The following is a 23514-nucleotide window of genomic DNA, read 5'->3' as shown; positions in this document are numbered from 1 at the left end:
TGACCCAAGGGGTACTAGAGTTTCACCTTTCTTATATAATCAGCCTCAAGAAAGGCATTTATGGCATTACTTCCAGAGTCAATGGCAGGCTGGAAAGGGTCACCAGCACCTTTCCATGACAGTTACAAGATTAATGTCATCACCTGTCAGTGGCATTGTCCCACTGTGCGTTCCCTGCAATTACATACAATGATGAGAGCCCACCTAGCCATACATATCAGCTACAACTCCTACACCAAGCAGCAGAATCACAGCAAAGAGGAGTTACAAGATATTTTGTAATAACATCAGAGGTGTAACTGTCCCAGGAGGAGCAACATTCATGAGAGGACAATAAACCACATATTGTTGCCATTCAGTAGACCAAAGCCAAATATCTGAATTCATAAATATCTGTTTTACCTTGTACACATACAAGGTCTCAGCTGCCCTGTGTATGTCTGGATCAAATAGGGATGGAACCACCATCAGGTCTACATCAGTCCTAGTGTTGGTACTCTCCTTAGAGTAGGAGCACACTATTTTCGAGAGCCTTTTGTTCTTCATAATTTGTACCTTTCAATTGTTATTGTGTTTTCTTTGCTGGCCAGCATGGCTCCTCAGCGGTGGCAATGGTTCTGTTCACATTTGCAGACTGGACACTTCCTGTATAAGACCACATAAAAAGGAGACCCGTTTTTTTATAACTGCCATCCTCAGAGGCTAGAGTGGCATGCTGCATGGGTGAGTAAGCTTCTGACCCACTGCAAGCTGGAATGGGCAATAATTTATGGGGCATTAGATGGCTCTTTTTACAGTTCAGTACAATATTAGAAGCCCAAGAAAATCACTCATGATTATTTTAGTACCATTTCTGTAATTACTCTTCAACCTGTGATTAGAATTTCTGGTTACTCCATTGCCACCTTTCTTTCTGCTCTACTACCACACTTTTGTTACGCTTCGACATGTTAATCTGTGATAAAACTTCCCAGCTAATGCATGGCTGCACTTTCCTGTCTAATCCCCGACCATACTTCTTATCTAATCCAGGACTATTCTTCCTATATACTCCAAGATTGTACTTCCTATCTAACTTGTGACCACATTCCTGGCTTCTGCATGACTGGATTTCATGGCAACTCTGTGACTGAATTTCCTGTTAGTCTATGACCTCAGTTCCTGTCTACTCGTTGAAACCTCTTCCCAACTACACATTTAGCACAATACCAGCTAATCATTTGGCAACTTTATTGGCTACTCATTGCGTATACTTCCTAGCGCCGCATTACACACTCTTCTTAGCTACTCATTGAGCGCACTTCCCAGCTTCTCATTGAGCATACTTTCTAGCTGCTCCCATTTACAGTCTACAAATTGAGCAAATGAGCACACTTCCCGGCTACTCATTGAATGCCCTTCCAGTCTACTCAAAGAGCGTAAATCCAGTCTATTCATTGAGCACACTTCCCAACTACTCATTGAGCATACTTCCTAGCTACTCATCCCTGATCGCACTTTCAGTCCACTAATTGAGCAGACTTTCCAGCTACATATTGGGGTTACTAAAGGCAAATGGACTGTGCACTTTGCAAGTGCAGTTGCTCCAGAGCTTAGTGAGGGGAAGCTCTTCTGACTTCCATCATCCAATCATGTGCAAGCAAAAATGTTTTGTTTTTTTTTGTTTGTTTTTTGCAAGTGGTTTGCTATTCTTTGCAAAGTGAGATTTTACCTCATTTACTAAGCTCTGGAACAAATGCACTTGCAGAGTGGAACTGCTTTTAGTAAATCATCCCTATTGAGTACAATTCCTGGCTACTCATTGAGCAAACCTCCCAGCTATTCATTGAGCACACTTCCCAGCTACTAATTGGGCTCACTTTTCAACTACTTGCTGAGCTCACTTCCCAGCAAATCATTGAGCTAACTTTTTGACCACTTATTGAGCGCTCATTAAGCACAAGTTCTAGCTACTCATTTAACACACTTCTCAGCTACTCATTGAGCTCATTTTCCAGCTACTCGTTGGGCTCATTTCCTGGCTACTTACTGAGACACTTTTGTCATTTACTGTCACATAAAACTATTTCTCTTAAGAGCTTCAGAACAAAGTTATCTCCTCTCACCAGTCAACAAACATCGGCAGTGGTTGAACGGTAGCCTTGATCATGTCATAATGGCTGTGGAAACAACCAGAGAGTAGAAGGCCACACTGACCATAAAGCAGTGGTTCTCAACACCTGTCCTCAGGACCCACTAACAGGCCAGATTTTAAGTATTACTTTGGGGAGATGCAGACTAGAATACTGCAATCACTAAGCAGAAAATCATATCACCTGTGATGTATTTCAGTTATATTGCAAACTTGGCCTGTTAGTGGGTCCTGAGGACAGGAGTTGAGAACCACTGCCATAAAGCCTATGCCCAACTCACATCAGACAGGCCGGGAAGTTAGCTGTTGATCATGTAATCAGTGGTGATACTTTACCAAGTGGAATAATAATAATATGCAGAGTTCTCTTTTTTTCAAATCAGAAAGTTTAGTGTGGCTAATCTGTCACATGGAGACTGGAGGATCCGTGCTGTCTTTCTTTATACATATGCTGCTTTCCAATCTGAAGAATTTGATGACTTCATCTACAGAGAGGCAGATGTCTGCTAATTACATTAAATCTCCTAATATAAAAAAGAAAAAGCATATGATCCTATGGGGACTTTCACACTTAAAGCTCATCTCTGCCAGCATTAGGAGCTGTGTATGAAAGCTCACCATCTGCACAGTCACATTGAACAACACCCCGTTCATTATACTGACAGCTTCTCAACATCAATTCGTCACTTCAGAGACTCGTCCCACCTGCACACAGATATAGCACCAGTCTCGATTATGTTGGATGAGCTTTGCCATCTTTCTGATATAAGAGGACCACAAATCCCATACAAAGGCCATAGGATGATTTGACCTCCATGGTTGGTCTTCTCAAGCCTTTACTGTGCTAAGTAGACCAGGTGACATCCTTTGTGTGTGTTGTCAGCAATGCCCCTATCTCCACTGCCTAGACATGCCACAGAATTATTAAGTCCTAACCACCCTTGATGTGGGGCTGTCAGTCCACTGAAGTGTTGCCAGGCCCAACATCACTATAAGGGTCATTCATTGTCTAGTAATTTATGGGGAATGTTTAAACCTCAAATATGCCCCCTCCTCCTCTTCCTTATGATAAGACATTTATCAAGAAGCTGAACACAGATTTGCTCCTCCAGTATGGACATCTACCAGACTTCATGGTAAAGAGAAGACACAGCAACTAGTACAAAGTCCTAAAACAATGTCACGCTATATACTCATTATTTTTAGCCAATAAACACCACAGCTAGCATTGTTGGTACATAATATACCTCTGAAATGATGTTTGAGTTTAATCCATAGAACAACATTTCGGTTTTACTCCTCTGTGATTTACACAGATAAAAAAGAGGTTAGCTGACCCCCCCTGCCGGTGGTAGAAGAGAAAGCTATGTGAGGCTAATACAGAAGCCATAAAGACAGAGTGCTTCCATAAAGTGCACCTGTGGACAGGCTATAGACTTTCAGGTATTTGCATACTGCAAATCTTAAGCTGTAAATGAGTTTTGAAACAAGCCCTCACTAACCTCTGTAGCTACAGGCACTATTGATTAAATCATCCTTTATATCAGAGGCACTAAAGTAAATGAAGCCATGTCTCAGCAGCCTTCAAACTTAATCTCTCATACAAACATGGATAAAGCGCTCTGGAAGGGGGGGTCAGGGTGGACTTAACAGCCTAGTCACTAGTGGTAGTGGGAAACCAGGGAGCTGAGCTGCTGAGTCACTGCTAAGAAGGAAGCGCAGACAGAGAGCTGAGCTTCTGAGTGATGAAATTCTGAGTCACACCTAGGAAGCTGATTGTTACTGTTGGGAAGGATGAAAACCATAAGCTGGTATTCTATATCAATGCTGAGGGAAGGGAGCAAAGTGAGCTGAGCTGCTGAGGCACTGTTGGGTGGGTGAGGAGGGGAGGGGGTGTTGAACTGCTGGTCGTGAGGCTCAGAACTGTTAAGTCACTCCAGGATGAGGGGACCAGGAGAGCAGAGCTGTTAAGTCACTGCTGGGAGGGGGAACAGGAGATGCTGCCCTGCTGGGCCACTGCTGGATAGGGTGAGCAGGGCTGCTTTATCACTGTTGACAGGAAGGAACAGGTTGAGCTGAGCTGCTGAATCACTGCTGGGTAAGGATGAGCTTGGGCGTGTTTGCACGCCTGAGCTCATCTCTACTGCTGGGTGGGGAAGGCAGGGGAAGCAAAACTGCTGAGTCCCTGTTGGGTAGAAGATGCAAGGTGAGCTTAGCTGCTGCACAACTGTTGGGGATGGGGCAGGGTGACCTGAGATGCTGAGTCACTGCTGAGAGGGAGGAAACAGGGTCTGAGCTGCTGAGTCACTATTGCATGGCTGGAGCAGAGTGAACTGTCAAGTAAAAGGACTTCAGTCCTTCTGCTGTGAGCTTTGAGGATGAATGTTTCCACTAGTGATGGACGAACTTCCGACGGGACGTTTCGCGAACGCGAAACGCGAACGGGCACAAACGTTCGCGAAAACGACCGTTCGCCGCGGGCTCCATTGACTTCAATGGGAGGCGAATTTCGCAAACCTTTAGGTCGAATTTGCGGCCACGGGGTAATTATTAGGGGGTAGCACGTAGTCCCACCACCTGGACAATAGCATAATACATGTATGAGGTGAATTTGGGATCGATAACTACAAGCATTTTTTTTTTATTTGGGAAATTGTTCTGACAATTCAGGACTATGGAGCTAATGAAGGCAATGGAGGAGAGGGAAGGTCAGGGACCAGGGTAGGCAAACAAGAGGGTGCAGGAGATACAGAGCACTGACAGCAGCACCGTAATACAGAGCACTGACATCAGCACCGTGACATACAGCGCTGACAGCAGCTCCGTGACATACAGCGCTGACAGCAGCTCCGTGACATACAGCGCTGACAGCAGCTCCGTGACATACAGCGCTGACAGCAGCTCCGTGACATACAGCGCTGACAGCAGCTCCGTGACATACAGCGCTGACAGCAGCACCGTGACATACAGCGCTGACAGCAGCTCCGTGACATACAGCGCTGACAGCAGCTCCGTGACATACAGCGCTGACAGCAGCTCCGTGACATACAGCACTGACAGCAGCTCCGTGACATACAGCGCTGACAGCAGCTCCGTGACATACAGCGCTGACAGCAGCACCGTGACATACAGCGCTGACAGCAGCTCCGTGACATACAGCGCTGACAGCAGCTCCGTGACATACAGCGCTGACAGCAGCTCCGTGACATACAGCACTGACAGCAGCTCCGTGACATACAGCGCTGACAGCAGCTCCGTGACATACAGCGCTGACAGCAGCACCGTGACATACAGCGCTGACAGCAGCTCCGTGACATACAGCGCTGACAGCAGCACCGTGACATACAGCGCTGACAGCAGCTCCGTGACATACAGCGCTGACAGCAGCTCCGTGACATACAGCGCTGACAGCAGCACCGTGACATACAGCGCTGACAGCAGCTCCGTGACATACAGCGCTGACAGCAGCTCCGTGACATACAGCGCTGACAGCAGCTCCGTGACATACAGCGCTGACAGCAGCTCCGTGACATACAGCGCTGACAGCAGCTCCGTGACATACAGCGCTGACAGCAGCACCGTGACATACAGCGCTGACAGCAGCTCCGTGACATACAGCGCTGACAGCAGCTCCGTGACATACAGCGCTGACAGCAGCTCCGTGACATACAGCGCTGACAGCAGCTCCGTGACATACAGCGCTGACAGCAGCTCCGTGACATACAGCGCTGACAGCAGCTCCGTGACATACAGCGCTGACAGCAGCTCCGTGACATACAGCGCTGACAGCAGCACCGTAAGCAGCCCCAGGAGGAAGTCAGCACAGCACAGGGATGGTGTGATCCCCTCATAATAAGAACCCCCAGGAGGAAGTCAGCACAGCACAGGGATGGTGTGATCCCCTCATAATAAGAACCCCCAGGAGGAAGTCAGCACAGCACAGGGATGGTGTGATCCCCTCATAATAAGAACCCCCAGGAGGAAGTCAGCACAGCACAGGGATGGTGGGAGCCCCTCATAATAAGAACACCCAGGAGGAAGTCAGCACAGCACAGGGATGGTGGGAACCCCTCATAATAAGCAGCCCCAGTAGAAATATGACACCGCTCAACCTCTTCAAAGAGGAGGGTAGGGGCATATAGTACGGTGTGCTTTTTTGGGTCAGGGAAGTGAGCCAAATGAATTAAGAAGGTCTGTGTGCTTGATTCCAAAAATTGTTTATAGACATATACATGGTCTACTGATCACATGTGTTGAATTCCTCCGAGATCCATGCCTCATTCATTTTTAGAAATGTGAGGTAGTTAACACTGTGGTGAGCTAGGCGAGTACGCTTATCGGTCACAATCCCCCCTGCTGCGCTGAACGTCCTTTCGGACAGGACACTGGATGAGGGGCAAGCCAACAGTTCGATTGCAAATTGGGCAAGCTCTGGCCAGAGGTCAAGCCTGCCCACCCAGTAGTCTAGGGGTTCATCACTCCTCAGAGCGTCCACATCGGCCGTTAACCCAATGTAGTCGGACACCTGACGGTCTAGGCGTTCCCTGATGCTGGATCCGGATGACACCTGTCGATGGGTCGGCTGAAAGAATGACCTCATATCCGAAGTCACCAACACATCTTCAAACCGGCCTCTTCTTGCAGGCGCTGTTGGATTGGTACCCGCAAATCCTTCTCTGGGAGTGGGAATTGCTCCTCTGCCAGCGCACGCAAAAGCAGAATGCAGCATTTCTCGAAGCAAGGCCTGGAAGTGCTGCATTCTGACAGCCCTCTGCGACGGCGGTAACATTTCCGCCATTTTGTGTTTGTACCGGGGGTCTAAGTACGTTGCCACCCAGTACTGGTCCTTGACCCTCATGCTTTTTATACGGGGGTCCCTATTAAAACACTGGAGCATGAAGGCCCCCATTTGCACTAAAGTGGAAGCGGTGTGGTGGCCTGGCTCCTGCTCATCATCCAGGATAATGTCGTCCTCTTCATTCTCCTCTCCCCATCCTCGCACAACAGGGATCCCAGAAAGGTTTAAAGCATGCTCTTCTTGCTCCTGCTCATCCGCCCCGGCACCATCCTCCTCTGACTCCTCATCAGACTCCTGTTGTTGACTTGTCTCAGATAGAGTAGCCCCCCCTGGGAATTCATCCAGCATTGCGACTTCCTCATCTTCCCGCTCCTGCTCCTCCACAGCCTGATCAATGACACGACGCAATGCACGCTCCAGAAAGAAGGCATAAGGTACCATGTCACTGATGGCGCCATGGCTGCGACTGACCAGTTTGGTGATCTCCTCAAATGGCCGCAGAAGTCTGCATGTGTCGCGCATGAGCAGCCACTGGCGCGGTGAAAAAAAACCCAGCTCCCCAGAACCGTTTCTTTCGCAGAGTTCATACAGGTAGACGTTAACTGCACGTTTCTGCTGGAGCAGCCTATCAAGCATATAGAAGGTTGAGTTCCATCGCGTCGGGCAATCGCAAATAAGACGTCTGACCGGCAGATGGTGTCGCCGCTGAATGTCAGCAAGGCGAGCCATGGCCGTGTAAGATCTTCTGAAATGGGCCGAGATTTTCCTTGCCTGCCGCAAGATGTCCTGGACCCCAGGGTATTTGACAAGGAATCGCTGCACGACCAAGTTTAAGACGTGTGCCATGCACGGCACGTGCGTGATTTTGCCCTGTTTCAATGCGCTAAGCAGATTGGCACCGTTGTCACACACCACTTTACCAACTGTCAAATTGAGCGGTGTTAGCCACTCATCTGCCTGTGAACGCAAAGCTGAAAGGAGTGCCGGGCCAGTGTGGCTCTTTGCTTCCAGGCACAACAGACGCAGCACGGCATGGCAACGTCTCACCTGGCATGTGGAATAGGTTCTGGGGAGCTTGGGCGGTGCAGTGGAAGAGACGCTAGCAGCGGAAAAGGAGGAGGCAGCTGAGGAGGAGAGGGAGGAGGATGGAGTAGGAGGAGGAGAAGAAGAGTCAGGCCTGCATGCAATCCGTGGCGGTAAAACCAAATCTACACGGGTGCCACGGGTTACATGCTTGACGGCCGTCAGAAGGTTCACCCAGTGGGCAGTAAAACTGATATACCTTCCCTGCCCGTGTTTGCTAGACCACGTGTCTGTGGTCAGATGTATCTTGGCACCGACACTGTGTGCCAGAGATACATTCACTTGCCGCTGAACATGGCCATATAGCTCTGGGATGCCCTTCTCTGAGAAATACTTCCTTCCTGGGACCTTCCATTGTGGTGTTCCAATGGCCACAAATTTGCGAAAGGCCTCCGAGTCCACCAGTTTATATGGCAGTAGTTGGCGGGCTATGAGTTCTGACAAGCCAGCCGCCAACCGTTGGGCAAGAGGGTTATCCGGCGTCATCATTTTTTTACGCTCAAACATTAGGCCCACGGAAGCCTGCCTTTTTGCAGAAAAATGTGAGCTTGGCGTGATGGAAGGTGGAGTGGAGGACAATTGTGAGGAGAGAGGAGAAGGAGAAGTAGAAGACGAGGCTGGACGGTGAGAGCCTGCAGTGTGGCTTTGTGTGTTCCGTTGCTCCCACTGGGCTCGGTGATGGCTGCTCATGTGCCTTCTTAAGGCGGTCGTCCCTAGGTGAGTATTGGGCTTACCGCGACTAACGCGTTGACTGCAAAGATTGCAGATGGCAACGCTATTGTCAGCAGCGGACACGTTAAAAAAAGCCCACACTGCGGAGCCATGTGCCGGTGTCCTGGGAGCGCCAGATGTGACCGTACATGGTCGATGACTCGCTCCTGATACATTTGCAGTCTGCTTTGTCCCTGCTGTGCAATGTAAGTCATTGCTGCTTCTCCTCCCTATCTGCTGGTCCATATCTCCCTCTGAACTCCCCTCCTCTTCCTCTCTTGTGGGCACCCACGTGACATCACTAGACACGTCATCATCAACGTCACCTTCCCCACCGCTATAAGTAGAGTAGGCAGCAACACCGGGGACCAACCTCCTCCTTGGGCTGATCTGGGTACTGCCGTCAGACTGCTGAGTAGCGCTTGTTGCTACCTCCTCTTCCTGATCCAATACCAAGAGTGGCTGCGCATCAGAAATGTCCTCTTGATATGGATCGGAAAATAATTCCAGTGACTCAAGCGGAAGGTATGTGGTGGTGGTGGTGGTGGTCGTGTTGTTGGTGGTAGTGTCTTTGGGGGTGCACATAGCAGAGAGTGAAGAAGAGGGTGCAGATCGAGAGGATGAGGAGGGTGCAGAAGAATAAGGCTGAGTGAGCCACTCAACCAAGTCTGGTGCGTCCTTTAAAGTAATTGAACGCACCTTCTGCAACTTCCCACTTTGGCTCAAGGCTGTTGCTCCTGCCCTACCCCTACCACCCCTGCGGAAGGGCCTGCCTCTTCCTCTGCCTGTCATTTTTTAAATCACCCTGTGACAAAACTCTTAGTCCCTATACCGCTGAAGGACTGCTGCAGTATAGGGCAGCGGTCAGCAGTAGTGCACGTCAACCCTATGTATTGTGGACCGATAGCGGTCCTTACAGAACAGCAGACTGTACTGCACTCAGGCCTATGTACCGTAGCACCCTATACCAAGTTACCAGTCCTTATAAAAACTTTTGTGGACCAAGCAGGTTGTGTGTTAGTGATTAGCAGACTGTACGTCAGTCCCTATACCAATGAAGGACTGCTGCAGTATAGGGCAGCGGTCAGCAGTAGTGCACGGCAACCCTATGTATTGTGGACCGATAGCGGTCCTTACAGAACAGCAGACTGTACTGCACTCAGGCCTATGTACCGTAGCACCCTATACCAAGTTACCAGTCCTTATAAAAACTTTTGTGGACCAAGCAGGTTGTGTGTTAGTGATTAGCAGACTGTACGTCAGTCCCTATACCAATGAAGGACTGCTGCAGTATAGGGCAGCGGTCAGCAGTAGTGCACGGCAACCCTATGTATTGTGGACCGATAGCGGTCCTTACAGAACAGCAGACTGTACTGCACTCAGGCCTATGTACCGTAGCACCCTATACCAAGTTACCAGTCCTTATAAAAACTTTTGTGGACCAAGCAGGTTGTGTGTTAGTGATTAGCAGACTGTACGTCAGTCCCTATACCAATGAAGGACTGCTGCAGTATAGGGCAGCGGTCAGCAGTAGTGCACGGCAACCCTATGTATTGTGGACCGATAGCGGTCCTTACAGAACAGCAGACTGTACTGCACTCAGGCCTATGTACCGTAGCACCCTATACCAAGTTACCAGTCCTTATAAAAACTTTTGTGGACCAAGCAGGTTGTGTGTTAGTGATTAGCAGACTGTACGTCAGTCCCTATACCAATGAAGGACTGCTGCAGTATAGGGCAGCGGTCAGCAGTAGTGCACGGCAACCCTATGTATTGTGGACCGATAGCGGTCCTTACAGAACAGCAGACTGTAACGCACTCAGGCCTATGTACCGTAGCACCCTATACCAAGTTACCAGTCCTTATAAGAACTTTTGTGGACCAAGCAGGTTGTGTGTTAGTGATTAGCAGACTGTACGTCAGTCCCTATACCAATGAAGGACTGCTGCAGTATAGGGCAGCGGTCAGCAGTAGTGCACGGCAACCCTATGTATTGTGGACCGATAGCGGTCCTTACAGAACAGCAGACTGTACTGCACTCAGGCCTATGTACCGTAGCACCCTATACCAAGTTACCAGTCCTTATAAGAACTTTTGTGGACCAAGCAGGTTGTGTGTTAGTGTTTAGCAGACTGTGCGTCAGTCCCTATACCGCTGAAGGACTGCTGCAGTATAGGGCAGCGGTCAGCAGTAGTGCACGGCAACCCTATGTATTGTGGACCGATAGCGGTCCTTACAGAACAGCAGACTGTACTGCACTCAGGCCTATGTACCGTAGCACCCTATACCAAGTTACCAGTCCTTATAAGAACTTTTGTGGACCAAGCAGGTTGTGTGTTAGTGTTTAGCAGACTGTGCGTCAGTCCCTATACCGCTGAAGGACTGCTGCAGTATAGGGCAGCGGTCAGCAGTAGTGCACGTCAACCCTATGTATTGTGGACCGATAGCGGTCCTTACAGAACAGCAGACTGTACTGCACTCAGGCCTATGTACCGTAGCACCCTATACCAAGTTACCAGTCCTTATAAGAACTTTTGTGGACCAAGCAGGTTGTGTGTTAGTGATTAGCAGACTGTACGTCAGTCCCTATACCAATGAAGGACTGCTGCAGTATAGGGCAGCGGTCAGCAGTAGTGCACGGCAACCCTATGTATTGTGGACCGATAGCGGTCCTTACAGAACAGCAGACTGTAACGCACTCAGGCCTATGTACCGTAGCACCCTATACCAAGTTACCAGTCCTTATAAGAACTTTTGTGGACCAAGCAGGTTGTGTGTTAGTGATTAGCAGACTGTACGTCAGTCCCTATACCAATGAAGGACTGCTGCAGTATAGGGCAGCGGTCAGCAGTAGTGCACGGCAACCCTATGTATTGTGGACCGATAGCGGTCCTTACAGAACAGCAGACTGTACTGCACTCAGGCCTATGTACCGTAGCACCCTATACCAAGTTACCAGTCCTTATAAGAACTTTTGTGGACCAAGCAGGTTGTGTGTTAGTGTTTAGCAGACTGTGCGTCAGTCCCTATACCGCTGAAGGACTGCTGCAGTATAGGGCAGCGGTCAGCAGTAGTGCACGGCAACCCTATGTATTGTGGACCGATAGCGGTCCTTACAGAACAGCAGACTGTACTGCACTCAGGCCTATGTACCGTAGCACCCTATACCAAGTTACCAGTCCTTATAAGAACTTTTGTGGACCAAGCAGGTTGTGTGTTAGTGATTAGCAGACTGTACGTCAGTCCCTATACCAATGAAGGACTGCTGCAGTATAGGGCAGCGGTCAGCAGTAGTGCACGGCAACCCTATGTATTGTGGACCGATAGCGGTCCTTACAGAACAGCAGACTGTACTGCACTCAGGCCTATGTACCGTAGCACCCTATACCAAGTTACCAGTCCTTATAAGAACTTTTGTGGACCAAGCAGGTTGTGTGTTAGTGTTTAGCAGACTGTGCGTCAGTCCCTATACCGCTGAAGGACTGCTGCAGTATAGGGCAGCGGTCAGCAGTAGTGCACGGCAACCCTATGTATTGTGGACCGATAGCGGTCCTTACAGAACAGCAGACTGTACTGCACTCAGGCCTATGTACCGTAGCACCCTATACCAAGTTACCAGTCCTTATAAGAACTTTTGTGGACCAAGCAGGTTGTGTGTTAGTGTTTAGCAGACTGTGCGTCAGTCCCTATACCGCTGAAGGACTGCTGCAGTATAGGGCAGCGGTCAGCAGTAGTGCACGGCAACCCTATGTATTGTGGACCGATAGCGGTCCTTACAGAACAGCAGACTGTACTGCACTCAGGCCTATGTACCGTAGCACCCTATACCAAGTTACCAGTCCTTATAAGAACTTTTGTGGACCAAGCAGGTTGTGTGTTAGTGATTAGCAGACTGTACGTCAGTCCCTATACCAATGAAGGACTGCTGCAGTATAGGGCAGCGGTCAGCAGTAGTGCACGGCAACCCTATGTATTGTGGACCGATAGCGGTCCTTACAGAACAGCAGACTGTAACGCACTCAGGCCTATGTACCGTAGCACCCTATACCAAGTTACCAGTCCTTATAAGAACTTTTGTGGACCAAGCAGGTTGTGTGTTAGTGATTAGCAGACTGTACGTCAGTCCCTATACCAATGAAGGACTGCTGCAGTATAGGGCAGCGGTCAGCAGTAGTGCACGGCAACCCTATGTATTGTGGACCGATAGCGGTCCTTACAGAACAGCAGACTGTAACGCACTCAGGCCTATGTACCGTAGCACCCTATACCAAGTTACCAGTCCTTATAAGAACTTTTGTGGACCAAGCAGGTTGTGTGTTAGTGATTAGCAGACTGTACGTCAGTCCCTATACCAATGAAGGACTGCTGCAGTATAGGGCAGCGGTCAGCAGTAGTGCACGGCAACCCTATGTATTGTGGACCGATAGCGGTCCTTACAGAACAGCAGACTGTACTGCACTCAGGCCTATGTACCGTAGCACCCTATACCAAGTTACCAGTCCTTATAAGAACTTTTGTGGACCAAGCAGGTTGTGTGTTAGTGTTTAGCAGACTGTGCGTCAGTCCCTATACCGCTGAAGGACTGCTGCAGTATAGGGCAGCGGTCAGCAGTAGTGCACGTCAACCCTATGTATTGTGGACCGATAGCGGTCCTTACAGAACAGCAGACTGTACTGCACTCAGGCCTATGTACCGTAGCACCCTATACCAAGTTACCAGTCCTTATAAGAACTTTTGTGGACCAAGCAGGTTGTGTGTTAGTGTTTAGCAGACTGTGCGTCAGTCCCTATACCGCTGAAGGACTGCTGCAGTATAGGGCAGCGGTCAGCAGTAGTGCACGGCAACCCTATGTATTGTGGACCGATAGCGGTCCTTACAGAACAGCAGACTGTACTGCACTCAGGCCTATGTACCGTAGCACCCTATACCAAGTTACCAGTCCTTATAAGAACTTTTGTGGACCAAGCAGGTTGTGTGTTAGTGATTAGCAGACTGTACGTCAGTCCCTATACCAATGAAGGACTGCTGCAGTATAGGGCAGCGGTCAGCAGTAGTGCACGGCAACCCTATGTATTGTGGACCGATAGCGGTCCTTACAGAACAGCAGACTGTAACGCACTCAGGCCTATGTACCGTAGCACCCTATACCAAGTTACCAGTCCTTATAAGAACTTTTGTGGACCAAGCAGGTTGTGTGTTAGTGATTAGCAGACTGTACGTCAGTCCCTATACCAATGAAGGACTGCTGCAGTATAGGGCAGCGGTCAGCAGTAGTGCACGGCAACCCTATGTATTGTGGACCGATAGCGGTCCTTACAGAACAGCAGACTGTAACGCACTCAGGCCTATGTACCGTAGCACCCTATACCAAGTTACCAGTCCTTATAAGAACTTTTGTGGACCAAGCAGGTTGTGTGTTAGTGATTAGCAGACTGTACGTCAGTCCCTATACCAATGAAGGACTGCTGCAGTATAGGGCAGCGGTCAGCAGTAGTGCACGGCAACCCTATGTATTGTGGACCGATAGCGGTCCTTACAGAACAGCAGACTGTACTGCACTCAGGCCTATGTACCGTAGCACCCTATACCAAGTTACCAGTCCTTATAAGAACTTTTGTGGACCAAGCAGGTTGTGTGTTAGTGTTTAGCAGACTGTGCGTCAGTCCCTATACCGCTGAAGGACTGCTGCAGTATAGGGCAGCGGTCAGCAGTAGTGCACGTCAACCCTATGTATTGTGGACCGATAGCGGTCCTTACAGAACAGCAGACTGTACTGCACTCAGGCCTATGTACCGTAGCACCCTATACCAAGTTACCAGTCCTTATAAGAACTTTTGTGGACCAAGCAGGTTGTGTGTTAGTGTTTAGCAGACTGTGCGTCAGTCCCTATACCGCTGAAGGACTGCTGCAGTATAGGGCAGCGGTCAGCAGTAGTGCACGGCAACCCTATGTATTGTGGACCGATAGCGGTCCTTACAGAACAGCAGACTGTACTGCACTCAGGCCTATGTACCGTAGCACCCTATACCAAGTTACCAGTCCTTATAAGAACTTTTGTGGACCAAGCAGGTTGTGTGTTAGTGATTAGCAGACTGTACGTCAGTCCCTATACCAATGAAGGACTGCTGCAGTATAGGGCAGCGGTCAGCAGTAGTGCACGGCAACCCTATGTATTGTGGACCGATAGCGGTCCTTACAGAACAGCAGACTGTACCGCACCCAAGCCTATGTACCGTAGCACCCTAGACAGACCAAGTTACCAGTCCTGATAAAGAGCTTTGTGGAACAAGTGAGTTGTGAATGATTAGCAGACTGCAGCAGAAGGGCAGCAGTCAAGTATAATATTCTTTCTATATTTGGAAGAAAGAATATTATACGTGTACAAGCCTATTACCGTACCACTGATACCAGTCCTGAAAAGAACCTTTGTGGAACTAATAGTAACAGCAAGTCTTTAAAATTATCCTCACTGCCTGACAACACTGCTTCCTGCCTGTCCCTATACAAATTGGCAAAAAAGAGTAGGCTGGAACGATTAGCTGGAACAGCTCTTTTGTGGACCTGATAGTAACAGCTAATGATGATGATGATGATGATGATGAAGAAAGACTAATCTGGCTGAGCTGTCCCTAAAATAGCAGCATACAGCGCTCTGTCCCTTTATCTAAACTGACAAAAGAAACTCAGGCTGCTGACCTAACACCTATACCAGTCCTGAAAAGAACTTTTGTGTACCAAATAGCTAGCGTTTTCTCTGTCCCTACTCCACACAGGATCCTTTCCCTACAGTGACAGAAGAAAGAATGTAAAATGGCCACCGGATCGGGTGTATTTATAGGTTAGGGGGAATGTCCAAGTGTCCATGAGCTGTCATGTCTCAATTGGTTGTCCTGTAACACATGATAAACGTGTCACGAAAGGTTAAAGTTCTTGTATACATTAAACACGTAAGTCCGCCGGGGCGAACGACGGAAAAAGGCGTTCGAACCCGCGGACGGCGAAAGTCGGAAATTCGCCGCGAAACGACCGCCGGGCGAACCGTTCGGCCATCACTAGTTTCCACAATGCCTGCAGCTATAGGGGGCAGTGAGGGCTTGCCTTAAAGCTCATTTACTGTTTCTTGAGAATATTTAAATATTTTAAAGTCCACAGCCAATATGTTTGGACTGTATCATTTTTACTTACTACCGGAGGCAACTTTTCCCCCCACTCTATATTATATATATATATATATATATATATATATATATATATATATATATATATATATATATATATATATATATATATATATATAGCAGTGTAAATGTCAACTCCATACACAAAGGCAGAGAAAAGAGCCTACATAATGGTTTATGAGCCATGCGTGTGCCTCACCTATAGAGTGTAAATTCCTTTGCGTTTGTGGTGCTACTCAAAGGAATTTACACTCTATAGGTCAGTGATGGCAAACCTTGGCACCCCAGATGTTTTGGAACTACATTTCACATGATGCTCATGCACTCTGCAGTGTAGTTGAGTATCATGGGAAATGTAGTTCCAAAACATCTGGGGTGCCAAGGTTCACCATCACTGCTATAGGTGAAGCACACGCATGGCTAATTCCACATATCATGATCTAAATATACAGCTTACATGCTATAATGAGAATAAAAAGCAATATATGTACTCTCTTATAGACATATACCATTTCACCACATAATGCAGTCTGAAATATATTCAGCGCTGGTGCGTCTATAATAAAACTCTTTGTCCATAATGACGATCCAATCATATAAAAAAAGCTTATAGTAGCTGACTATTGGCTGGTATTGACTAAACATACCCAGTTAATTAATTCTATTGCAGATGAGAGAAACGCATAAAGCCAACATATACCAGCCCTTAGTTAACTACTGAGGAAAAAAGCAATCATCAAACACAATGAATGCATATCCATAATCTATAGACCTGTCACATGGACCCATGGACTCTGGAAACTAATTGGGCTCCTCACCTCCACCATCTATTATACAAAGGGATAATGGCAGTCAGGTTTGTGTTCAGGAATAAATAGCCACCCCAAATCCTCTGTTACTTCCATATCCTCTGCTATGCCCACTTCATGAAGTTACAAAATAACCTAAATTGAAAAACTCCCCAGAGAGACCTTGTGAAAGATAAAGAACATCCCTGAAACCAAAATGCTCATGAAATTTTGAAAAACAAGACAAGATGCACTATGATAAAAAATACTCTTAACGGGTATTACTGTTTCTTAAAACCCAATGAGAAATATAGGAGAGAAATTGGAAGGAGGAGATAAAGGGGTAACAAAGGAGAAAATAAGGGGTCAGGAATGGAGGGGATGAGGGCAGGAGCAGTGGTGAAGATTAGGGGGCAGAGAGGGCAGTGGAGAAGGACAAGAATTGGTAGGAAAGAAGGGGTTGACAGAAAAATAGGGAAGGAGATGAGGGCTCAGGGAAAGAGGAGATAAAGGGGTAAGTAATGAGAAAATAAGGGGTCAGGCGAGGAGGAGATGAGGGCAAGAGCAGTGGAGAATATTAAGTGGCAGAGTGGGCAGTGTTGGAGGACATGAAGGGAAAGGGACAAAGGAGAACAGAGAACAGCTGGCACGGTGATGAGGGGTCAGTGAAGGAGGACATTAAGGGGTCAGGTAGGAGGAAATGAGTAGACAGTGGAGAAGAACATGAGGGGTCAGAGGAGGAGGACATAAAAAGGTAAAGGAGAAGATCAGGGAACAGTGGAGGAGGAGGGTCAGGTGAGGAGGAGATAAAGGGGTGATAAAGGAGAAAATAATGTGCCAAGGGAGGAGGAGATGAGGGGAAAAAACAGTGTAAAAGATTAGAGGACAGAGGAGGAGGAGGTGACAGCTGAAGAGGAGACAGGGCAGAAAAGGGGGAGATGAGGAGGCAATAGAGGAGTAGCTCAAGATACAACAGAGGTTGAGTTCAGGGGGTAATGGCAATGGAGAGGACAGTGGAGGAGATCACAGGAAAGAGTGGGGATGAGATGAGGGGTTAGAGGAGGAAGAGGTGGGGGGACACCAGAGGAGAGGATTAGGGGATAGAGAAGGAGGAAATCAGCAGACAGTGGGGGAGAAGATGAGGAATCAAGGAAGGAGGAAGAGAGGGAGAAGATAAGAGGTCAGGGAAGGAGGTGAGAAGCAGCAGAGGAGAAGACTAGGGGACAGAGGAGGAGGAGACAAGACAGAAAAGGGATAGCTGAGAGAGCAAAAGAGGAAGAGATCAGGGCCTCAGTCTCAGAAGGAAGAGAATTGGTGGGGGTTATAAGGGGACAGCAGTGGAGGAGTTAAGGGAGTAATGGCAGAGGAGAGGACAGTGGAGGAGATCAGGGGGACAGTGGAGGATGAGAAGAGGTGTCAGATGAGGAGGGGGTAAAGCACAGTGAAAAAAAAAAAAGGGGTCAGGACCAAAAAAGATGGGGGGTGGGGGGGGGGCAGAGGAAAAGATTACAGGATTAAGGATAACAGCAGAGAAGGAGGTAAGAGGGTAGTGGAGGAGGATATGAGGAGACATTGAAAGAGGAGTGTTGATACAGTGGAGGAAGAGATGAGGTAGTGGGGGAGAAGATGAAGGGAGAGCTGTAGAGTGGGCAATGGAAGAAAATATGAAACAGCAGGGGGGGGGGGGGGGGGTGAAGAAGAAGATCAGGGGACAGTGAAGGGTGAGATGAGGGGTTAGGGGAGAAGGAGATGAGGGGAAGAAAAGAGGAGAAGATTAGAGGCAGATAAGGAGAAGAGGGAAAATGGAGTAGAACATGTGACAGAAAAAGTGCAGATGAGGGGGCAACAGAGAAGGAGATCCAGGGGTAGTGAAGGATGATATAAGTGGACAGCAGAGGAGGTAGAGGCAAAGGAGGGGAGGAGTAAGTGGAAGAGAAGATCAGGGGACAGTGGAGTGGAGAGGAGATTAAGGGGTAGTGGAAGAGGAAATAAATGGACTGTATATGAGGGGACAGCAAAAGAGGAGGAGATAAGGGTCAAAACAGGAGGAGATGAAAGGAGATTATGGGACAGTGGAGAAACGGATGAGCATCAGAGAAGGAGGGTATGGGGGCAGCAGAAGAGAAGATTTGGGGCCAGTAGAATAAGAGATTAGAGGGACAGCAAAGGGGAAGATAAGGGGCAACAGAGGAGAAGATGAAGGGTGAAAGAGGAGGTGTTGGGAAGGCAGTGGAGTTGAGATGAGGGGCAGCCAATAAGAGAATGAGGGGACAGTGGAGAAAGAGGTGAGAAGTCAGCAGGGAGGAAGATGAGAGGACAGCAGAGAAGCAGATGACAAGCGGCAATGGATAAAAGATCAATGGGGAAGAAGATGGACAGGAACATCACAGGAGGAAATTAGGGGCAACAGAGAAGAAGATGAAGAGGCAGTGGAGAAGAAGATGAGGGGACTATGGGCGAAGAGATAAAGGGACAGTGCAGGAGAAGATAAGTGGTCAGCATGGAAGATGAGGGGACAATGGAGGAAATGAGGTGAGAGAGGAGTTAATGGGACAATAGAGGAGAGGCAAAGACACAGTAGAAGAGATGAGGGCATACAGCAGGTGAGAAACAAGGAAGGTAAGTTAGACCAGTGGACACTAGTGGAGAAGGAGAGGGGGCATTTAAGATAAGTGTACACATTGATCAGAGACAGTACAGAGGATAAGGAGGATGCACATAATGTGGCGTGAAGTAGTAGTATTGGGATATGGTACACACCAACTAATCCAAAAATGATGTGGATACAGATGGCATATAAAGAGGAACAGGTGACCAGTAAGTTGCAGACACAATAAATAGCAGATAAGTCAGTAGCTATGCCAAGGTGTAGGGCAACATGTAATTTTAATGCAGAAGGGGCAGTGTAAGGGCAAAATAGAATTGAGAGCTTTACCAGGAGCAGAGCAAAGGTTAATGAGGACTACAACTAGAGGCAGTGTAAGGATTACTAAGGACAAATGCGAGGGTTCATAAGTACTACACGGGAGCAATGTAAGGGTTAATAATTAGCAATAGACAAAGTACCAGAGCAGTGCAGGGGTTAATGAGCACTACTAGATGAAGCAGAGGGGATTCTGCAAGCGTTTTTGGGGATCTATGGATGGGGGGGGGGCATTTAAATGACCTAAAGGGCAATGACTAAGAGAGGTGCCAAGACAGACACAAGGGTTACTAAATACCAAAAAAAGTGTCAGGAGGTAGTGCAAGGAAAAGTGAGAGATATGGGGGTATGATGGACCTGTAAAGAGGGTGGAGGGATGGAGGGATGACGAATTAGTGAGGAGGGTGGAGGGATGATGGACAGGTGAGAGGGTTGGAGGAATGACATTCAGGTGAAGAGGATGAAGGGATGATGGACAAATTAAAAGGATGGAGGGATGATGAACAGGTTAAAATAATTTAGTAATGATGGACAGGTGAGGATGGAGGGATGACAGACAGGGAAGGAGGATGGGGGGATGACAGACAGGTGATGAGGATAAAGGGATGACAGACAGGTGATGAGTATGGAGGGATGACAGACAAGTGAGGAGGATGGAGGGCTGATGGACAGGTGAGAAGGATCAAAGGATGACAGACAAGTGAGGAGGATGGAGGGATGGCAGACAGGAGAGGAGGATTGAGGGATGGCAGACAGGAGAGGAGGATTGAGGGATGACAGACAGGTGAGGGGGATGGAGGGGTGACAGGTATGGAGGGTGGAGGGATGACAGGTGAGGAGGGTGGAGGGATGGCAGACAGGTGAGGAGGATGAAAGAATGACAGACAAGTGTCGAGGATAGAGGGATGACAGATGAGGAGGATGGAGGGATAACAGACAAGTGAGGAGGATGGAGGAATGACATGTGAGGAGGATGGAGGGATGACAGGTGAGGAGGATGGAGGGATGACAGGTGAGGAGGATGGAGGGATGACAGGTGAGGAGGATGAAAGAATGACAGGTGAGGAGGATGAAAGAATGACAGACAAGGAGGATGAAAGAATGACAGACAAGTGAGGAGGATGGAGGGATGACAGGTGAGGAGGATGGAGGGGTGACAGGTGAGGAGGATAGAGCGATGGCAGGTGAGGAGGATGGAGGGATTAAAGACAGGTGAGAAGGATGGAGGGATTACAGACTGGTGAGGAGGATGGAGGGATGACAGGTGAGGATGAAAGAATGACAGACAAGTGAGGAGGATGGAGGGATAACAGGTGAGGAGGATGGAGGGATAACAGGTGAGGAGGATGGAGGGGTGACAGGTGAGGAGGATGGAGGGACTACAGACAGGGGATGAGGATGGAGGGATTACAGACAGGGGATGAGGATGGAGGGGTGACAGGTGATGAGGATGGAGGGATTACAGACAGGTGATGAGGATGGAGGGATTACAGACAGGTGATGAGGATGGAGGGATGACAGGTGAGGAGGATGGAGGGATGACAGGTGATGAGGATGAAGGGGTGACAGGTGAGGAGGATGAAGGGATGACAGGTGAGGAGGATGGAGGGATGACAGGGGAGGAGGATGGAGGGATGACAGGTGATGAGGATGGAGGGATTACAAACAGGTGATGAGGATAGAGGGATTACAGACAGGTGATGAGGACAGAGGGATGACAGGTGATGAGGATGGAGGGATGACAGGTGAGGAGGATGGAGGGATGACAGGTGATGAGGATGGAGGGATTATAGACAGGTGATGAGGATGGAGGGATGACAGGTGAGGAGGATGGAGGGATGACAGGTGATGAGGATGGAGGGATTATATAGACACGTGATGAGGATGGAGGGATTATATAGACAGGTGATGAGGATGGAGGGATGACAGGTGATGAGGATGGAGGGATGACAGGTGAGGAGGATGGAGGGATAAAGGGGGTTGTTTCTCAGATGAGGGGGATGGACTGGGTAAGGGTCGGTTGCGGGAGGATGGAAGTATAGCGATCGGTCCCGGTAGCGGGCGATGCCGGCCGGGAGGGTTCGGTACCTGGTACGAAGAGCAGTGCGGTCAGGGCCGGTCCGGTCAGCCAGCACAGGAGGGTTCGGAAGAGGTGAACGGGGACCCCCGGCATGGTGACTGCACAGACAGGGGCAGAGGATGGGGGTGATGATGGTGGTGGTGGAAGCTCCGAGCTGTGTGACACCCGCAACATTCACCGACACACACACTGCTCACCCTCCACCCACCTACCCACCTACCTACCCCGCACTCTGCTATTGGCTATACAGAGATAGGGGGACACCCCCATATATACACTGCCTGACATCCCCCTCTATATACTGACACCACCATATATACACTGCCTGATATTCTCTATATACTGAGTCAGGTAGTGTATACGGTGGTGTCGGTATATAGGGAATATCAGGCAGTGTATATATGGAGATGTCAGTAATACTTCAGCTGTATAAGGTCTGACATCCCTCTTTATAGCGACAGCCCCATATATACACTTAACTTCATCTATATACTGATGCCCCCATATATACACTGCCTGACACATCTATATATAATGATGACACCCCATATATACACATCTGTATATAATGACACCCCATATATACACATCTGTATATAATGACACCCCATATATACACCCTTAACTTCATCTATATACTGACGCCCCCATATGTACACATCTGTATATAATGACACCCCATATATACACTGCCCGACATCCCCTCTATATACGGACACCTTCATTTATACACTGCCTAAGCCTAACATCCTCTCTATATACTTACATCCCCATATCAACACTGCCTGACATCCCTCTATATTCAACATTCCCACATATACAGTGCCTGACATTTCTCTATATACTGACACCCCATATAAACACAATCTGACATCTCCTATCTATAATGACATCATACACCCATCAGCTATTACATCACTGATCACTGACAATTAAAGTTAATAACATTGATTATCTTGTTACAATAACATCTGAAAGTTGGTGGGATATATTGGGCAGCAAGTGAACATGTTGTCCATTAACTACTTCAGCCCTGGAAGGTTTTACCCCCTTCCTGACCAGGACATTTTTTGCGATACAGCACTGCATCGCTTTAACCGACAATTGCGCGGTAATGCGACACGTTACCCAAATAAAATGAATGTGCTTTTTTCCCCCCACAAATAGAGCTTTATTTTGGTGGTATTTGATTACCTCTGCGGTTTTTATTTTTTGCGCTATAAACAAAAAAATGCTGACAATTTTGAAAAAAAAAACAATATTTTCTACTTTCTGCTATCATATATATACAAAAAAAATGTAAAAAAACGAATTTCTTCATCAATTTAGGCCAACATGTATTCTGCTACATATTTTTGGTTAAAAAAATCCCAATAAGCTTATTTTGATTGGTTTGCGCAAAAGTTATAGCGTCTACAAACTTCGGTATAGATTTAAGGACTTTTATTTATTTATTTACTAGTAATAGCGGTGATCTGCGATTTTTAGCGGGACTGTGACATTGCAGCGAACAAAGCTGACCATAAGTGACACTTTTTAGGGACCGGTGACCCCAATACAGTGATCTGAGGTAAAAAAAAAAAAAAAAAGCACTGATCCCTGAGCCATCGCGGTCGCCGGACCCACTGTTTGGCTCCCGCTGTGTCCAATCACAGCGGGAGCAGCACGCTGGTGGTGCGTGTGCCCCCTAAACCATGTGCACGAAATCACATACAGGTACAGTGCCTTGCGAAAGTATTCGGCCCCCTTGAACTTTTCAACCTTTTGCCACATTTCAGGCTTCAAACATAAAGATATAAAATTTTTATTTTTTGTGAAGAAT

At 48.1% G+C, this 23514-nt stretch overlaps 1 protein-coding gene across 1 annotated transcript in view; it reads right to left on the bottom strand.

Annotated features, from left to right (window-relative positions):
- Window positions 1–21886, bottom strand: part of LOC143934350 (opioid-binding protein/cell adhesion molecule homolog) — a 611266-nt gene extending 589380 nt beyond the window's left edge. The window contains exon 1 of the mRNA XM_077457906.1: window positions 21701–21886. Within this exon, the coding sequence (XP_077314032.1) occupies window positions 21701–21866 (166 nt within the window). The 5' untranslated portion in view covers window positions 21867–21886. The remainder of the gene's footprint in view (window positions 1–21700) is intronic.
- Window positions 21887–23514: the final 1628 nt, after the last annotated feature.

This window comes from Lithobates pipiens, unplaced genomic scaffold (assembly GCF_037356315.1).
Source record: "Lithobates pipiens isolate NorthernLeopardFrog02 unplaced genomic scaffold, aLitPip1_a1.2 Scaffold_27, whole genome shotgun sequence".
Taxonomy (NCBI): domain Eukaryota; kingdom Metazoa; phylum Chordata; class Amphibia; order Anura; family Ranidae; genus Lithobates; species Lithobates pipiens.
The sequence above is the reverse complement of the archived record's forward strand: the minus strand, read 5'-3'. Positions and strand labels throughout refer to the sequence as shown.